The sequence below is a fragment of the Hipposideros armiger genome, unplaced genomic scaffold (assembly GCF_001890085.2).
Source record: "Hipposideros armiger isolate ML-2016 unplaced genomic scaffold, ASM189008v1 scaffold_91, whole genome shotgun sequence".
Classification (NCBI taxonomy): Eukaryota; Metazoa; Chordata; class Mammalia; order Chiroptera; family Hipposideridae; genus Hipposideros; species Hipposideros armiger.
Window position 1 is genome coordinate 3,730,293 of NW_017731441.1, and position 20,085 is coordinate 3,750,377.

Sequence of the window (20,085 nt, forward strand, 5' to 3'; positions counted from 1 at the left end):
GCACACGTTTACGTGTGTGTGGTACGTGAGTGCATATGTGTATGTGTGTGGTGCCCGCGGCGGCTGGGGATGGGTACCTCGGCAGGCCTTCTCTTGGGATCTGAACTCGTAACCCTCATCACACAGGCAGGAGTAGGAGCCCAGCAGGTTCTTGCAGCGCGCCTCTCCACAGGCGTCTGCGTCAGCACATTCATCTACGTCTGCAAGAAAAACCAGTGGACAAGACCATGGCTGTTTTCCAGATTGTCAAAAAGGATGCAGCCAGCCTAGGCCTACCAGCAGTGAGCCAGAAACTTGCTGCTGCCCTGGCTGGCTGGTTGAGAACAGGCCCCTAAGAGGAATCGCTAATCCCAGATTCCCCTGGTCTCGACCCTGCCCTCGTCCCCTCCATCCTCTCCAGCCTCCCCTCCCCTCCTGCATCTCCCCTCCTGCCTCTACCCTTCCTTCCATACCCTGGACTTTGCAGCTCTAGGCCCAGGAGTAAGCGTGGAGATGGTATGACATTTCTGATTAGGGTCCCAATTTCAGATACTGGACAGGGCACTGCTTGGCCAGGGGTACACACAGAATTGTTGTTTAATTCAAGTAATTGCAGCACAGGAAGGTAAAAAAAACCCCAAAACTGTAACCCCCAGGGGCCTTTTGAACTGCAGTCCCACCCTACATCCCTGGAGCCCCCCCCTTGCTGCCTGCAGCCCTGTAGGCTTCCCTCTGGGTGCCCTGGCCTCATCTCCACCAGGCCTCCACCAGACACATCCCCCTCTCTGTCTATTGGAAATCAAACACCCCAGTAATGATACATCATCAAGGCTCTGTCCTGATGTTTCCATTCACTCTGCCACTTTGGCAACCAACTAGCAGAAAAACCCTGCAGTTAAAAACCCACTTCCTTCAGCAACAGAAGGAATAACCACAAAGTGTAATTGTTACTTCTAGAAAGTGCAATTGTTACTTCAGATAGCATTGCAATTCCTCAGATAGCAACATAAGTATCACAAAGCTTTGCAACTATTCATAATTATGTTACAAGGGCAGTTTACCAAACACAGGCTCTCAAACATGAAAACTGTGACATTGCTTGTGGATGGGAGGAATGAGCCAACACAAACAGCACGTGTTCCCCAAGAGGACGCTCATACAACTTCAGGTTCTTTATCAGTATTGATCTGTGGTGATGCTTCTGAACCTGTCTTTTATTTCAGGAGTCAGTCTGGCCAACCCCATGTCCGGGAGCTTAGAAACCTGGCTTCCCCCCAGCAAGTGCGGTGGTGAGTCCAGATTGGCACCAGCCACACCAGGGACACTGGGCAGAGCACCTTGGGAGCAGGGAGCGGACTCTGCTCTCCTGGGTGGGCACCACGCTCACCCTTTGGGGCTGCAGGACATGGGGCCGCCCTCTCAGAGTGGCTGCCTTGCACAAAGAATGGTTCGTCAGGGCAAACTGACCACAGCTGATAAGATCCTGCCACACTGCAGGAAAAACTCCAGGACAACCTTGCATGCTTTGTCAGCCTCATTGGCTCCAGAAAAGCTTCTGATCTAGGCAGATGATTGGCCCTGGATGTTTCTGAGTTGGCAGCCAAGAGAGTGCCTAGTGACTTGTCCCCATAGGCTGAGCATTGCTGCTGGACAGAGTGGGCACTGTCTGGCCACTCCACAATGTCCCTAAACAGGAGTCCTCAAGCCCTAGCTTCTCAAGAGCACTTGCAGGGCCTGCTAAACTTGGATGGCCCACCCCCAACTTTCTGACTCAGGTGGCAGAGAGGACGTGATACGCTGCATTTCTCACAAGTCCCAGGGATGCTAGCCTGGACCACATGTGGGGACTGGGCCTAACAGAAGCGCCAGGGCAGGGCCTGGAACCGGGGCTTTCTGTCCTGATGGGAGTCTGTCCTTTCCACATCCCAGCAAACCCAGCACTGGGCTGTCCCTTCCCCACAAGAAACAGCAAGCGGATGGGTCCCTGAATCCCACTGTGTTCATCCTGACCACAAGTCATCTCACTTTCTTCTCCCACAGCTACCGTATTGCCACAGAGCCTGCTGCAATGCAGTGGATGGCTCCAACCCCACGCTGCGGGACCTCCATGACCTTAGCCCTCTCCACTTCCTCCTCCTTTATCCTCAATCGTCTTGACACTTTGCCCATTGAAGATGCCACTGTCCAACTGTTAACCACGGAATGCAGTGATACAGGAAAGCCGTACATGGGCAGGCAGGCGGATGGTGTTGCCACTGGGCACAGAAAGCCAAGGCCCAATCTGAATGTGTGCACTTTGGCCAAGGGGCCCACCAGCCCTGAAAGAGGTGCCAACCTCCCTCCTCCTGGGAGCCCTCATCTGCTTCTCCCCTTAGGAGAGGCACCATCCTGGCCCACCTGCTGGGCCATGCAACCTGGGGCTGCTCAGTCCCTTCCTGCAGCCAACAGTAGATGGTAGAGTCCTGAGCCCCTAACCTCATTAGCCCAGTGCCACTTTTCTCACACTGTGCACGGAAAGTGCTTGAAGCAGTGGTGCAGGGACCCCTGCTTCCTCCCTCCCAGCATCTCAGGGTCTGACCCATGAGGCATGATGGAAAAGTCCAGTCTCTTCCATGGTTCTCATTCCCTACAGCCTCCTGTGCCTGGGTCTGGGGTCCCAAAGTCCCAAAACAAATAGTGATGGCCAAGAGAAGAGAGGTGTGTGACAGCCAGTATCTGCAGGCACACCCTGAAACCTGGCAGCGAGGGTGGGTCTCCTACCATCACACTAATTATTAATCTGTCATGCTAATGAGAGTGCCTTGTAGCCCCCTGACTCAGGCAGGTGCATAACCCCACCCCGCTGTCCTGCACGCTGTTTGGGGGGAAAAGGCAACAGGAGGCAGGGGCTCTCTCGCACTACTGTGTCCTCCTCAAGCTTCACAGACTTGGTGGGAGATTGAAAGTAGACTAGTAATTTGATCACTTGAGGACTTTCCAGGAGGTAAAAGCAGGACTTTTTAAAGGAGGGCTTCTCTCTGCAGTGCACAGCACCATTGCCTGCGTCCAAAGAGTCCAGCGCAGGGCCCAGCCTGGAACCTGACAAACAGTCTGGGAAGCCCCGAGAACTCCCCTGTGGCTGCAGGACACCCGGTGCAAACCTTGAGCTGAAGAGCTCTGGTTCTGCAGAGAAGAACAGGGAGGGACAGGGTCTTCAGGTCATTGTGAGATCACCGGGCACTCTGCTAAATACTTCTGCCCAACAACAGGAGTGTCCTCAGCTGCTCTTAAAGATAAGGACACTGCCTGCAGGGTGCAAGACCGATTCTCAGGCCGTGAAAGAGCTGGGTCTGGACTTGGCACTTGGCCGGCAACCTGATGGAGAGTGGCTGGCCTCAGGCTGAGGCAGGCAGGTAGAAAGGGAAGTGGGTTACTCTGTGCACTCAGGTGGGAATTATCTCCAGGGAATAAATACGCCCTGGGTCATCAGTGCTGTGGACGGATGGTGGCCACTGCTGTGGACAAAAGTGGAAATTGTTTTACGGATGGTGAAAATCGCTCTTGTCCTGACTCAGAGATTCGTCCTGTGGTGCCAGGCCGGCCTTGCACTCTCACGCCGGACACCGCTTCTCCCTGAACACAGCCTGTTCCATTTCCTGGGTGAGCTGCCAGCGCCACTAAGAAACGTGCGCAGGCTCTCAGGGATGCTGCGGCCAGACAAATGTTAGCATGTCTGGGTCGGAAGGTGAGGAGGAAGAAGTCGCCCTTAAAAAGTAGGGTGCTGCTCCTGTGCAGCGCATGGTGGCTTTGACCAGGCAACACCTGGAGAGGGGCAGAGGGGACAGGGCCACAGTTTGTAGTGTTCTTCTGGGGTGTGCTCAGGGCGCTATGCTGTGGGGAGCCCCAGACTGGACTGTCTGGAAGCAGAAGACAAAGCGGGGTGCTGACCTGCCCCTTGCTTTACTCAGCGTGTAGGTCTTTCCCGGAGGAATGCTGACAACTGGGCAGGGAGGGGGCCTCGGGGAAATGAGCTGGGTGGGTGTGGAGAGGTGAGACCCCTGGGACGCAGCCTCTACCCCCGGCCTCCTGCCATGGCCCCTGAGATGCCCTGGGCTCTGACTTGCACAGAAAAGCCTGCAGAAGCCGGGGCACTGGAAGGAGGTCCGGGAACCGCACCCCCTCCGGGAGCAGTGATCTCCATCTCCTCGCTGGGCCGGCCTCACCACAGACACGGTGGGTGAATCATCCTGTGTCGAGGTGGTGCTGGGACAGATCCCTGTGGCTGCTGACATGCCCGGGCATGTGCTCTTTCTGCAAAACACCCCTCCTTCCCCCTCCCCTCCCCTCCAGAACCAAAGGAACCAGCCACTGCCAGCAGCCTCTCGCAGAAGACCGAATGTTGGGACTGCCAACTTCAGCAATTTGGCAATTGCAAAAGTAAAAGTGGGGAGAAGCAGAAAGGAGGGCAACCGGGAGATGAAGAGAGAGGTCAGAGGAAGCCCGTGGGCGGGTCCTGCATCCAGGGCCTTACCTTGGCAGGTCCTGCCGTCCGGGGAGAGTGAGTAGCCACTGTAGCAGGCACAGTGGAAGCTGCCCGGCTTGTTGTAGCATATTTGGTTGCACCCTCCATTCTGCTGGCTGCATTCGTTGATATCTGGGCACACACAAGACACAGAGGGACTGGGGAGAGCCCAGGGGTGACATACAGCCCACCTGGAGCCTATCTCCACTGCACCCGCCCTCAGATCATGGGCAGGAGGGCATAAGGAGACCCGACAGTGCTGTGGACGGTGACAGTCTCTGTGGCCATCCAAGTGTGCACGCGAGGAGGGCAGAAGTCGGAAGTGCCCGAAGACACACACAATCGGGCAACAAAGCCCAAACCCAACCTGGCCAAGCCCTGCACAAGCTGAGCTGGGCCCTCACAGACCACCTATGGGACAAGCCTCCAGTTCAGCTTAGCTGCCCCAGAAAGGAACAGCAGGAAGCCCTGAGATGGGACAAGGCTCTCCACCCAAGGGTTCTACCCAGGTCCTGGGCGATTTTCCTCGCAGCTTCTTTGCTGACAATGCACAGCTGCCAAGTCAAGGGGGGTTGGAAAGGGAATTACTCTCATCCCCTTTTCAATCAGTGGGGGTTGAGGTTAACAGGGGCAGCCCCTAGGCTCCTGTGTGGTGTTCCTACTGCTCCACAGTGGTTCCTTCCTTTGTTTCAGTCCTGCTCTGAGAGGAATCACCCTGCTCCTCCCCAGTTCTCTCGAGGAGCTAACCCGATGGCGTCTCAAGCCCCTGTCCTAGGAGGCAAAAGCAGGGCCTCCCGCACTGTCTAAAGGTTCTAGCTCTTGTGATGCCCTGCCTGCCCGTCTTCTCCCTCTTCACCAGGGAGCTGAGCAGAGGCTGGCCATCAAGGGGCCTGGATCCTAGGATAGCCTGCAGGCACCTCCAGCCTCCCCACTCCTGTCTCAGCCAGAACAGGCCATCACGGCTGTGTCCCCAAGTGGGCCAGGGAGGGGGTTGGGGCAAGGAGAGGAAAACAGAAGGGAGGTAGACCCTCCAGCCCAAAGGCGGCCCCCTCGGACAGTCCTGCAGGGAGGTCCCAACACCCACACTCTCAACCCTGCCCACAGTTGTGGTGGTCTTACCTTTGTCACAGAGCCGACCCCCCCAGCCAGCTTTGCACTGACAGTAGAAGTTGCCCATGAGGTCTTGGCAGACTTGGGTTCCCTTCTTATCGCAGGGGTTTGGAGAGCATTGGTCAGGCAGGTCTGAGACGAAAGGAAGGAGAAAATTGTCCTGAGTTGCCTCTCTCTGGTCAGCTGGGAAGGACCGGTCATGGTGGGCAGGAGCCCCGCCTCTCATTGGGCCCTTGGGAACACTGGCCGTGGCAGGAGATCCCGAAGCAGGCCCTGGGCACCTGCATCCCTTCTGCTGGCCAGGCTGGCTACACAGAGCTCCCACCTCTGCAAGGGAGTACAGTCACAAAACAGGCTGGCCAGGCCCTTGGCCAGTTCCAGGAAACCCAGGTCAAGTTGGAGGGAGAGGCTACCCACCCATCAGGCCAGGGGCGTTGGGGTCTCGGCCTTCAGGGAGTGGAGGGGGCAAGGCGTGGGCCTGGCTCAGCCCCATGAGCACAGACCTCCCAGGGAGCAGGTCAACAGACCCCTGGCTGACCCAAAGGCCTGCCAGGCAGATGTGGAACATTCCCCCATCCCTGGAGGACATCTCCACCCTTTTAGACCAGGCCCCCTGCCCACTCAAACCCTAAGCCCATCAACCTTCACCAAAATTCTCTCCACTGGGCTTGGCCACTGCGGGAGCACTGCCCCCACTCTCTCTCCCCCCACCCCCCATTTTTTTCCCCCAGAAATCTGCCTGCACAGGACAGGGGACTGCCCTAGGCCCAGGCTGCACTGGCCACTCCCAGGTCCTTCCACAGTGTCTTGGGGTGGCTGAGCCCAGGCCAGATTTACTCTGACCTACTCACTTGGGGAGCCTTCTGTCTGGACCGAGCATGTCAATCACTGACACCATTTCTGCTTGTTTTAGAGCCTATAGATAAGAGGCTATGTAGAGTGCCTCCATGAGCCAGGGAGCTTCTCACAAACACAGATGAGGCTTCCACAACACAGAGCCCAGAACATCACCAGCATGACCAGCGGGGAACTCACCTCATGGCGATTACACGCTCCCAGGCTTCAAGCAGCTGAGAACAGAGTACTTGGGGGGAAAGCTATGATTGCATCCAGAGCTCCAAGAACCCTTCCAGGGGGCCCCTGGCCAAGCCAAGGTGGGCCTGGCAGGGAGGGACAGGCCTTTCCATCCACTTTTCTGCTATCACCGCTCAATCTGAAACACTCTGTGGGGTTTTCAGAACACTGTGGAGAGGCTGGACTCCACCGGGGTGAGGAAGGGTCATGTCTGTAGGCTCACACGGCAGCTGAGACATTTCTGGGAGGCTGCAGAAACCTGGAGCTGGCCAGGCTCAGACAGCGGAAGAACCGCAGCAAGTCTTAGAGGAACAGCCAGCCCTGCATTCACTGCTGCTCGCTGGTTCAAGTTTTCCTGAAACCCTCAAATGGAGCTATGTCCTGACTCAGCCCACTCCAGGCTCAGTGTCCACACTGACCTCTAGCCGCATGTCCCCACGCAATTCACACAGAAAGCACCACAGGATCTCCTCTTCCTCAATGGTCTGCAGGTTTCCCCTCTCTCCCATTCTTTGTATAAATCTTTTTGCTTTTGCTCCCTACACAATCTCTAATGGTCTTCCTCGCATGAGCCAGCAGACATGAAACATTTCCCAGTGACTCTCTGCCATTTTCCTATTTCTAGTCTTGTCCCATCCAGAGTGGACATGCCTTATCCAGCCTCTGAACAACATGGGGTCCATGGCTGAGGTCCAAACGAAGGACTGAGGCTGATTTGCTCACAGTCAGAGTGAGAAGGCGCCCAGACCGTCCTTAGTAAACCTGCTGGTGCCCGTGGTGAGTGGATTTTAGCCGCATTGACAACTGACGGCAAAATCTGGCTTCTCTCTCTTTGTCTCTCTCTTGTGTCTAATTAAGAGCAGCTAGGTACATTTCTCCAGGCCAGTTAGCTGCCAAAAATCCCCAGGCCCAGGCAGGTGGCTGAGCAGACAGCAAAAAGGCAGGTGACACCAGGACCATGCCACCCAGGTCCGGCTCAGAGCAGCCACACTGACATTCTCTCTGACACTGGCATCCACCATCATTCAACCACTTCACTAGTACGGTTTCCCAGGGCCATGCATCCATCTGCAGCACTTTAATCGGGCAGGTATTACCACTTTTTTAATTTATAAAGTGAATAGCCCATCTTAGGTAATGTGACAGGTTGGCAGCACTGGAGAAGCTTGTCTGACCCCAGGGAAATTTGGATGCAACAGTTCTCCAGCTTTTCCTCTGTCCCCCCCACCCCCCACCCCCATACAGATCCAAAGTCACCATTTATTCCACTGTCTGGTCATTGGGAACAGGCCCAAACCAAAAGAATCGCCAACTGCGGAAAGCAGCAGGCCAGAGGCTGTCTTGGTGTCACCCCTGATTTATCACTTTTCTTAATATGACTGGTGCTTCCAGCCTGATGCCAAGTTTGGGCATAGCATTTCCTCCACAGGGCTTGCTCTTGTCACCAAAATGAGTTCCTGGTAGAGCTGTTTCCCCGATGCCAGCACAGGAAACAAGTGACCTCTGCATTCCTCCAGCTCACCTGAGGTCAGCCCTTGTGGCTGGCGTAGTCTCAACACTCAACTGCGCTTTGTGTAACCTCAGCCATCCACGTGGTCTGGGCACCCCGCTCCTTGGGGAATTTGCAAAATCGTGTCTGAAAACCTGGAATCGGAATCTTTCATCGTGTTCTGCTTGTGACCTTTCCACAGCACACCTCACACTGGGCTTGTGTTGCAGGACCACAGCCAACAAAACCCTTGCGAGTGTATACCGAACACAGAGCCTGCTAGTATTTTTGAGACATTGTGCTGTTGTTTTTGGCAAGGGGCTGTGAATGCCTTTTATAGGTAAGCAAGCAGGAACAGGGTTCAGCAATCAGAGGAATTTGGTCATGGAACGCTGTGTCACTCATAGCTGCCTCCAGCCGACAGAGCAGCCCTGCGGTCCCCATGTCGCTGCTCTGGTTGCCTCTCCATGCCGCTGCATTTGCTATAATGAGGGTTACACTCTGGGGACAGAAGGACTGGGGAAGGTGACGTGAAGCCCAGCCCCAGGACTAGAGAGATGAAGAGACAGCTCTGCCTTCCTCACCTCGTCTTGGCAGGAAGGGGCTTCGAGGGCAGGAGGGTCAGAGAGACCAGGGGTAGGTGACGTGTGCAGGGCTTGGCCAGCACATGAGCCAGGATGGAGCAACTCATTCACCTGATGCCTCCCATGACCAAGAGATGAGGCCCAGATGGGCCTGCATGGGAGCGAAGTAAAGGAGGTGGTGCGCGTCTCCACTTGACGTATTTGGTTAAAGATTTAAAGTTATTTTAGAAGTACACACATGCACCTCTGGCACAAAGCACTGGTTAACTTCGTCTGGAATTTGCCTGGAATGCCTAAACCCCCTTTAAGAAACTCAGGGTCCCCAGAGCTGAGGGGCCAACATCAGCTTTCACTGGGGTGGGATTTTCTAGGAGAGTCCTAGACAACACCCACCCCTGGAAAAACTCCACCTAGTGCTGCTTTTATTTACTTCCCTGTTGTTTATCTCTAGAGCAAAAGGAAGGAGGCATGTGCATCTGAGCAGCCAACACTCAGCAGGTGCCCAGCACACTCTTGAGAATTAAGGCAAACCTATGCAGGTCTCGGAGCACCCAGGGAGCCCACAGAGAGTTTCTGGGCTGCTGGGTGCCCTGACGCCAGGCCTCTGGCTGGAACGGGCTGTTGAGGAGATAAGGGGTTATCTTGGCCTTGAGAGGGTTGTGTTGAAGGAAAGGGAGGAAGGAACTCATTTGCTGCAGTGGGCTGGAATGTGAAGCATCTGCTGACAGCCAGCGGAATGCCTCTCTCAGGTGCTTTTTGCACTCCTTTTCCAAAATTTGAAGGAAATGACAAGTTATAACCTGGAAAGCGGGGCCCACTTTCTTGTCCGAAGCAAAAAGGGTAAAGAGATCCTCCTTCATGAGGAGAGTCAGGCCTGGGGCTCATCAAACATGACCAGAGCAAAGCAGAGCAACCCAGGCTTCAGAAACTCATCCCAGACCCTCCTGCCTGCGAACAGGGAGGGTAACACTATCAGCGGGAAAGACCACCCCAGGCCCAGGACTTGTCAGGGCTGAACACTGGCAACTAAAAGATGATCTCTTGGAGACTATTGCTTTAATTTTAACAATAATGGCTATCAAAGCACTCAGCTATGATAAGCTGCCCGTGATCACCAGAGACAGCTATTTTTAGGAAGGAACGAATGAAAATGGTGCAAAGTTGCCTGAATTGACCCCACATGCACTGAAGCCTGGAAGGCATATATCCTGAGGACCGCAAGACCGGGCGTGTGTCCTTCCCAAGTGACAGCATCACAGGCACCTCTTCCTGGCACTCTTTACAGGGCTCCTCTGTAAGGCTAGCTGGTGTATTTGTGCAGTACCTCAGGCTTCAGAGACGTTCGTCACGCCTAGGCATCACTTGAGGTGCAGAGACAGTGCCCTGGTCAAGTGCCTGAGGACGACACACTTGACCCATGGGGAGAAGTTGGGGGAGAGCGTTGCTCAGGGTCACAGTGGGTTCTTGGCTGGATGGAGAGACCAGGAGTGGGAGGCAGCTTCCTAAGCTGCTAGAAACTGCGTTTAATACTTCTGGCACAAGCAGCTGCATGAGGTTTATCCTCTAAACGTCAGCTCAGGAAACATCCTGGGGTTCTCCCTCCCACCTCATCTCCCAGGCTGCCCGCCATCCAGGAGGAGAGACAGTCTCAACCCTGGTAAGAAATCGTCTGTTATTCAAACAATTTAACGCCACAAAATCTCCCACATAGGAACAGCATAGCTCAGGATTGTGGTGGCCTCTCTCCGAGCAAAACCCCAGTGATTTTAAATAAGTGGTATTGGAACAAGGGGGCTGCTATCTGATAAAATATGAATACATCTGGATCACTACCTCACTTCTGCATCAGGAGAAATTCCAGGCGGAGCATACATTTAAACATGAAACATTAGATAACCTTCTTATAACCTCAGAAAAAAGGACACATTAAAACCCAGGAACTAAATTCGAGTACATATTTTGAAAAGAAGAAACTGGTTTAGCAAATTGACAACAAAAAAACTGCTAACTAAAAAAAAAAAATCAAAATGACACAAAGTTGCAACCGCTGTCATGCTCCCATGTCTGCCTAAGGCCCCAATGAGGTCATGGTTGACCCTTGGGGAGGCCGAAGTCACGGGTGGATCCCTGAGGAGGCTGAGGTCACGGGGTGACCCTGAGGGAAGGGGCCCGTTCCAGGTCTCCCTCGATGCAAGGGAATGGGCTCTGCCTCTTCTGAGTTAACAGGTGCTTCAGCCTAAATAACAGGGGGCGGCTCCCCCCATGATCGTGAGGCTACCAGGGGTGAGAGGGCCACACAGCAGCACTCCTCTCCCCTTTCCACATTAAATTCATCACTGAAAGGTTTAAATTTCATACCATGTACATTTCTTGCAATTCAAAACCAAAACATCCTTGCTTAAAACAGAAAGTTCAGTGGCAAGGGAGAGGACCTCAGGCAGGGGCTACAGTCCCTTAAGAAAATGGAAACATTCAAGACCTCCCAAAAACCACAAGAAAGCTTAAAGTTAACCAAACTCACGGGGCTTTGAGGAAGACAGGAATGAGACATACTTACTTTGAACGCATTTAACAAAAGCTGGGTTTTTTGTGTACGGAGATCCATATTTATTAATACATTCTGCAAGAGAGAAACGGACGGTGTGTCATTCTTCAGTCACAGGACATAGAACAGACTTTAGAACTAGTACTACAGTCTGTTAAACACCTCTGGAAAAGTCAATTATTCACATCTACTGGGTTGCTACAGTCCTCCAGCAATAACACAGTTTTAGCTTTTGTTAATATGCTTTAACAAAACATTTTAACACTGACCAACAGGAAAATGCTTCCACCAAAATGGCAGACTCTGTATCCAAAGAACATTACCACACACCATCTGTGGCTTCTCCTGTGGATTCCTTCTGCTGTTCTTCAGAAGACTCATTAATAACATTCAGTAAGTTTTCTGACCCTCGTCAGTTAAACTTCTATTTCAAGTTGACCCCTGTTTGGAAATACTGCACTTGATTTGAAAGTCAACCTGCTCTGGGGAGAGTTTCCTCCAAACTGTGTGACATGCTGGACAGATTGACAATGAATGTTTCACATGGGCATGAGAGTTGCGGGGTAGGCTTGACATTCTGAGCACAGGCATCCCGGGTGATCTACAACTGGAACTTTGGCAAAATGGGTGTTGAGCTTCTTCATCTGGCCCTCCCATAGGTCCCTGTGCTTTTCCACACCTAGGAGGACATCAGCACAGGCAACAGATGGTCCCTGGAGGGTGGGCTCATGGGATAACTGGCCACCCTTTGCCTCAGGAGACAAACCCTACATACCAAGAGCAAGGCCTGCACAGGCCAACAGGGAGACGGGAAGTGGACAGGTTCCCAGCACTTTAGGACCAATCATGGGTTCACTTTGCTTGTTGCCAGATATGGACCCAGAGAAGGTACCTCTAAGAGGATATAAGGCCAATGGAAAATTTTCTAACATGTACTTTACAAAATTATAAAAAGGAAGACCATGGAATGAATTTCACTTGTTATAAGTGACATGCATCCAAAAAAATCTTAAAACAGTATTAATTAAAGGAGCAGTTCTCAAGGGAACCCAGGGCCTCTTTCAGGTTGTCCAGGAAGTCAATGCCATTGTTCTGATAGGACTCAGCTGTCACTTGCCCTTTACTCGCATTCTCTCCCAAGTGTACAGTAGGACACCCTACACACAATGACATCACTGCCCCATTGCCAAGAGTGTTTACTTGGACATTCCTGTCGTTCAAACTAAACAAAAACATTTGTTTAATGTTCTCAGTTTTAATTAATAGTATGGTAAATATCAATAAATACAGCCCACATGAATAAAAGCTCTTTGGCATCCTCAATCATTTCAGAAGTGCAGAGCCCTGAGATCAAAAAGCCTGAGAATTTTACTAAATTAATCATATTCCCAAATAATGAGCTATGCCCAAACTAAGAGCAGAGAGGAGGTTTGCAAATAAAGGCAATGGATTGTGGCTAAGTTAATACAGATCATAATGGTATAAAAAACACAAACAAGTGCTTTGAACTGTGTGCTCTGGTTAGTTCCAAACTCACTGTGATTAAACAATCTTCCCTCCAGGAATAACTTGGTAATGAGATTTTGACCAAATGTTTCTCTGACATGTAACACATACATGTATCTCCCAACTATGCCTTTATGACAACTTGAGGAAGCAGTGATTTAAACTTACCTAAGTATCTTGGATAAAAATATTCCTGTAGAAAAAGAAAAAGAGCAATAATTTACTGGCACAATATGAGGCTTTCTGCACAATACAATCAGCAGTTGGTTAATCGAACTTCGTTTTTCTTCCCCAGGAGATAGAAACAGACTCTTGGGCGAGGCAGGTGTTTGAAGTCAGTGGAGAATTTATCCACAGCTGGCTCAGTAACAGGGTCAGCAGGGTGAGAACCACTCAGAAAGCCAGTTCCTGGCATGAGGAAAGGAAGTGAGAGAGGACAGCCCAGGCAGCTCCTGGAGGAGGATGTCTGCAAAGCTGTCAACGTGAGTAGATTTTCCGTACCCAGCAACAGCAATGTCATTTATAGCGACTTAGAAAGTGCTCATAGTACTTAGAAGCTGCTCATAGTATCTTGTAGAAGGATGAGAAATATTGCAAATAAAAACCAAGTCTTAGTCCTTCATTGATAGGGGGGTTCTCACAGAAATGTGGAAACCTTTGTGTGACTATCAGCACATGGGCACTGATTTGCATTTACTGTATTTGTAAAAGTGGTGCTGGCTGAAGTATGGAGGGAATGGAGGATAGAAGTAAGGGGTCTTTTTATTCATGATTGCAAATTAAGAGGTCTGCACTGTACAGTGGGACTGACTGTCCAATAGAACTACCTGCTCTCTCTTGGCCAGCAGCAGGGGCCAGCTGGGGAGCCTTCAGGATCCTTTTGCCCAGCCAGACACCTGGCCACAGGCTGGTTAAAATAGCCCCCACCACTGTCCACTCCGATCTTCCCCTTTGGGCTAATCATGGAGCATTTTTGGCTCTAATTATTCCCATTCATTGAATCAAATGACTAAGCAACAGGCAGACACTAGATGTTGGGTGTCTACTGCCTGATGGTACCATTCTACATTTTTACATTATTTCATTTGATTCTCACAACCACCTCCAAAGAAGGTTGTTTTCACTAGCCCATCATCACAGATGAGGAAACTGAAGCTCAACATGGGTGGTGGAGTTTGACTGAGGTCATGAAGCTGGAAAGGGCTCCCAACGGCACACTCTATCCCAAAAGAGCATGGACGGGAGCTATTGTGTTGCAGTTGCAGAGTGATGGGCAGAGGTGCCCCCTGGGCCACCCACACAGGACGCCATGCTTCCACACATTTGTCAGCTTCCTACGCTGGTTCTGGCACAGCCTCATTGGTCATCTTCACTCACACACTTGGCCAGATGCCCCCTTCCTGCTGTTTGTGAAAGAGCCTGGGCAGGTGATGCCTCTTGTGCACAATGAGAGTTCTTGGTCATGGTAGGTACACTTTGCTAAGATGCACTCAAATGTGCTTGTAGAAAGGAATGTTCTAGTAAAGGTGTGATTAAAAAAAACCCCAAATCTCTCTTAACTCCTTTAAAAGATAAGTAACGGCGAGAGCAAGTTTGGTGTTTCAGCTTGCGTGACAGCTGAGAAGGTGACATTCAGTGCCAATGTGACAAAGATGCCAGATTTGGAAGTCAGTTACAACGTCAGAAAGGGGGATGACCCCCCCCCCTCTCGCCAGCATTCAGGAGCCCCTGACATGCCTGGTTTCATTTCTTTTTCTTGCTTTAAGTCATGGATTGGTCAATTCTGACCACAGAAAAGGCAGGCAGGGCCAGGTGTGCTCTGGTGAAACCTCTCGGAGGCTCGCTTCCTCCTTCAGTGAGGGCAAGCGGGTAGTGACATCTTTCTGGGTTTTGAGGGAGAACAAAGGTCACGGGGCTTTGTCAAAAAGGGAAGGGTTTGAGTTCTGAAATAAAGGGTTTAAAATAAATGCAAAAACTGTTCACTCAGGTTTAGGAAAACAAGAATTAGACTAAGAAAGGATTGAAGACAATGAAGAACGATGAGTAAAGTACCCAATTATATATAAATATTATATTACAACAATGTTCCAGAAAGGTGTATTATATTTTTTGAAATCATGACTAGTTTATAGTTATGTGTAGTAAGTTTTAATAATGAGTTCTACTGGTGTAAAAAAAGCATTATTAATAGAAAAACTGTGCTCATCTCCACTTCAGTTAACCACACCTATAGGAATATGATTTCTGAAGCCACAGGGTCATAACCTGGTGACAATTTGGGTGTTTGATTTATTCTGGGGTGGAGGACGGGGCACAGAACATGTGCTAATTTGCCTGGTAATCTAAGGGAGAGATGGTTAACCCCTGAATAAAAGCAAATACACTTAAATGTGCTACACAGTCTCCCAAGAGAGACATTCAAAATCGTCATTCACCGTTCTGACCAAAGAGGAGAGCCTATGAAAGCTCACTGTGAAAAAAGGCACCAAACACAAAACACAGAGCCAGCCCACTTGCATCACAAGTTGGTCAGGTCGTAAACCTTGGCCTGAGGCCCAGAGAACCAAGTGGACTCTTATGAGCAGCACCCCATGGGGATCCACAGAGCAGAAGCCACAGTTCAGACGGCCAGGTTCAGAGTCAGGGATCAGTCATCTACGTACAGACCCTCTGTCTTCTCTACCCCATGAAAGGAAAGGCCTGGGTTGTGGGGTTGTGTGAGGGCCAGGAGCAGGGCAGAGGCAGACCAGCAGGAGGCTGGGACCGCCTGGGCTGGAAATGGAGCCATTTGTCACCTGGCAATTGTTTCTTTTCTCAGGGGTTTGCTTCTACTTTGTTTAAACAGCTAAAGATAGAAAGAAGTGAGCAAAACCTGAGGCCACTAAACTGTCATCTGACACTCTAAGAGAGGAAGGACAACATCTATCTGCCCAGTACCCAGCCTGGTGCTGACCACCTCAGAAAGACCCTTAGGAACCATCGCTGAACCCGTGGTTGGATGAATGGATACCTGGGAGAATAAATAAATCGTTGAACGAATGAGTGAATGGATGGATAGATGAATGAATGAGTAGGCAAACAGAGGGTCTGCAATTTTCACTGAATTGGACAAAGCACTGGATTTTTAAAAAAATATAGTTAGTATACAATATTACATTAGTTTCAGATGTACAATATAATGATTCAAAATTTATATACCTTAATGTGATACCACACTGAGCCAGTAATCATCTGTCACCAAAAGCACTCAAGTCTTAATCTTACTTATAGACAAGTACCCTGGGAGAAATATCAAAATCAATGTTCTCAGCTCATCTCTTTCAAAATATGGAAGTATTAGTATTATGGTTATTCAAACTTACAAACTGCCAATGTGTTTTAAAAATTTAGATCCTTATTATTAACTGATATTTACCTAACTTTCTTTCTGTTGTTCACTCCAAGAGCCCTACACTTCCAAGTGGCAATTAGACACCGTGCATGTAAGATTCAACCATTAAACTGTCACCATTAGTAGGGACTGCCCACACGCGAAGCAGCCCCATGCAAACTACACACCCCACCTGTAGGAGAACACCTGGCTCCACGGGGCTCAGGGCACAGGTCTTGACCAGGTGCTCTCCTGCTAGGGAACATCTCTGCATAAATTGAGTTCAGCATCACCAACAGCTCCAGCCTGCTCCTCTGATGCCATTCTATTGCACTCTTGTTCCCTGCGGTTTTGTAAACACGGAAAGCCTATGCCCAAAGTGCCTTCGAGGAGGAGCTGAGTCCAAGGATGAGCTTGGTCCACTTGGGCCTAAAGTCAGGGCCAGCAATTTGTTTAGAAACTACAGAAGAGTGTTTCAATGAACCGACCTCCTCTGTCTTTGCTCTGTAATCACTGTCACCCAAATGGTTGCCTCACTCATACAGAGAGCAGCAGGAAAGGAGAGCAAATTTGGTGCCAACCTTGAGAATTCCCATTTGTGTACAGAATTTCCCATCAGCCTTTGCCCTGTGCTGACCACCAGGACCCGTCTGCCTAGTGGGGTCTGTGCCTCCACAGCCCCGCCCCCCCACATGGCAAAGGTCAAGAGCAGCAGGAAGCTGCTCACCCTCCCCACCAGCAGGCTCACCGAGAACTGTCGACCCAGCCACCCACCGGCACCTCCACTGCAGGGCGGTGGGTTCTGGAATCCAGCTCCAGAAACAGCTAGGGACCCTGCGCAAGTCTCCTCGCAGGCAGCCTGCCCAGCTCTCAGCTCCAGAACCCCCGCCACGGGCCCTGCTGGGGGCCCTTTCCCCAGGCCTCCTCTGTAGCCTGGGGAGGGGCTGGTGGTCTCTCTCTCAGACTCAGTGTCTGAGAGCAGATTCCAAACACGGTAAAAGAAATCACATGAGCACAGTCTATCAAAATGTATGTTATCAAGATGGAAACATCATCTGGGCTCAGACAGTTATGGAACTGATGATAAACAAAGACCACAGGCAGCTGAGAAGGTTCTACAACTTGGGGCCACTAAATACCTTCAAGTACAAATCTAACTCTCTCAGCTCCTCAGAAGTGGCATTGTCCCTGCAGGGACAGGGTGAACTAGTGGAATTACAGACGGTTTTTCCCCTGACGTTGTCACTCATCTTTACACAACTGCCCTCAATTCCTGCCTTCTGAGGCATAAACGGATTCAAGGAAGGCTCACTCCCAGCACTGCTATGAGACCTCCCAGGGTAAACCAATGTGTAAACTGCTTTGCAAGCACATCAATGTCATCTGGGCATAAATCTTTTGGCATAGAATACCTAGGACTTTTATCATACAATATAACAGGAGTCATATTGTACATTACAATATAACAAATGGTGGTTATTTTTCAAACAGTAAACTAAGAATTTACTACTTCCTTTAATAAATAACTGTCCCAAATTTTGTTTCCAAAAATCTTTATATGATTTGAGAAAGTAGACTGAGTCTTGGGTATTACAATAACTTTGCGTATTGATAGGATACACATGTTAAGGTGTTTTTCTATGGGAAATGGTCAAAAGGATTGATTAGTTCTTTGACCATAATGTTGTCTTGCTAGCACACTTGACTTCTAAGAGGAAAGCTTGTCAAAGTCATGTCAGCTTGAATGGCCATTACTGAGGCTTTTGCTTTCTAAGAGCTTGATGAACTCAAAACCATGGTCTTGCTGTTTTCAAAACAGCTCTCGAAGGTATTCCTTCCTACAGATGGATAAGCGCAGGCTCCCAGTCCTGGCCACAGACCCCCTAAGGGTTCTTAATCCTTGAGGCTGGCCTTACTCAGCTCTGCACATGTTTTTCTGGCATGGCTCATACAAAATCCCTATTTCCTTCCTCCCAAATTCATTTCCTAGATTCTCCAAACTGGGTGCCTGCTTAAGCACTCCACAGGATGGAGGGAGACAGAGACACCATTGCCCTCACTGGGAGGCTTTCCAAGACAGGGCCACTGGGGGCTCCCCTATCCCCTGTCACAGTCCAGGGGACCCCAGGGCCAGCCCACAAGGGGCAGGCCCCAGAGACACTGTGCAAGGCCGTCATGTTTCTCCTCCTCCCTCAGATACGGAAGTGCATGTTTGTTGTCGAAGCTCCTACTGAGCAAAACCTTGGGGGTTATCACTGAGTTGCAGAGATGAAAGCTGGAAGCAGCCCCATCACCGACTCCAGGGGCCAGCTGTGCACACTCTGTGAAGCCCAAAGCTGCAGGCACTCCCTCTTTCCCGTGGCCATTTGCTTGCACTCAGGACACACACAGTGTGACAGGGACAGGGGCCTGAACCATTGGGGGCCCTCAGGAGTGGCTACAGCCCGTTAGAAAGCCAAGTTCTCCAGGTCCTTTTCATAACCCGTTTTAGGACAAAATGTAGACATATCTAACCAAAGTGAGTTGATATGTGCTCTTCCGGATGCTCAGAGCCCTGGTATGAGCAGCAGTGGCTCTCGGGGTATGGAGACTTTGGTCCCCTCGCTAAACGCCAATGACCACATTCGCTGCAATCTGTACCTGTCCGCAGCACCATCCCTCTGTACTGCACATATCTGCTTCTCACCTTTTAGGGGCACCCAGCACACCGCAGCTGTAATGAGGCCAAGCAGAGTCCTTGGGCTCCTCTCCAGCAACGGCTGTGCCTACAAAGATGAGGGTGGCAGCCTCCCTCTCATCACCAGCTGCAGGTTGACAGGTGACTGCACAGGCCCAGCATGAGAAACCAGGAAAGCGGAGGGGAGGGCTGGTCTCTCCACCAAGTACTGCATTAACAGGTATAGCACGGATTGTGTGAGTACAGTTGAAAAGTCCTGTAAGAGAGGTACGCTGTGCAAAGCTCTCCGACATGGCTAATTATAGTATCTATCACCAAGCATGAAAATATTCACCAAGCATAAAATAAGTTTGCTCCCTAATACCTCTCCCCGACAGCAGAGATTTGTAGCTGCCATCCCATATCCCCAAGTCTCACTTTATCCTGAGTAATAGAACTCTGGGTTTATTTGGAGCTGCAATGCACCCAGCTACAAGACTACATTCCCAGTTTCCCTTGCAACTAGGGGTGGCCATGTGACTAAATTCTAGCCAGTAAGATACGAGCAGAGTATGAAACCAAGTAAAGAGGAGAGGGACTTTTCTTCTCCACCCTCCTTGCTGGAATGCATATGAGTATGTGATGGCTAGTGCTCTAGCATCTTGCCTGGTGTGTGAGGAGGCCTTGAAGACAAAGGCCACGTACCAGTACAGCAGAGCACAAATAGGTAATATGAGTACCTGGGCACTATTAAGTAGCCCTAGTCAGCCTGCTTCCTTTCTTTTACATAAGAAAGAAATAAACTTCTATCTCCTTGTTTGCATTTTTCAAATTTATACAGCCAAAAATATCAGGCTAGCTGAATTTGACAAATTAGTGCAAATAGACCTGTAATCATCTGCAAAATGATAAATCTACCAAGAGTCAAGATTTTATGAGTCCATGAGAATGTTCTGGAAAACATCCACTGCAAAAGCACTAACAAAGAAAGGTTTAGGTCAATTAACATTAAAAGAAGAGAAAGTCCACAAATGGACTTTCTTTTGACTGCTTCAAAAGAAAATAATAACCTGATTATTTCAGGATTAAGAAAGGCCCGTGAGAAAATGGATGAAGCCATCACACAGTTGTTGTTGTTTTTTTTTTTTGGTAAAAATATCCCCATTTACGAGATATAGTAAGAAGAATATTGGCTTTCTAAAAATCGTTATTGTTTTTGGAAAAATTATGCCCTGCCCTTCCCCAAATACTTAATTCAATTGGCCTTTGTT

The 20,085-nt window shown here is 50.2% G+C and overlaps 1 protein-coding gene across 1 annotated transcript in view; it reads right to left on the reverse strand.

Moving 5' to 3' along the window:
- Window positions 1–20,085, reverse strand: part of GAS6 (growth arrest specific 6) — a 44,661-nt gene that overhangs the window by 15,041 nt on the left and 9,535 nt on the right. The window contains exons 3-7 of the mRNA XM_019644833.1: window positions 12,957–12,981; window positions 11,295–11,357; window positions 5,600–5,722; window positions 4,490–4,612; window positions 78–200 (exon numbers count right to left, since the gene is read on the reverse strand). Coding sequence (XP_019500378.1) covers window positions 78–200; window positions 4,490–4,612; window positions 5,600–5,722; window positions 11,295–11,357; window positions 12,957–12,981 — 457 coding nt within the window. The remainder of the gene's footprint in view (window positions 1–77; window positions 201–4,489; window positions 4,613–5,599; window positions 5,723–11,294; window positions 11,358–12,956; window positions 12,982–20,085) is intronic.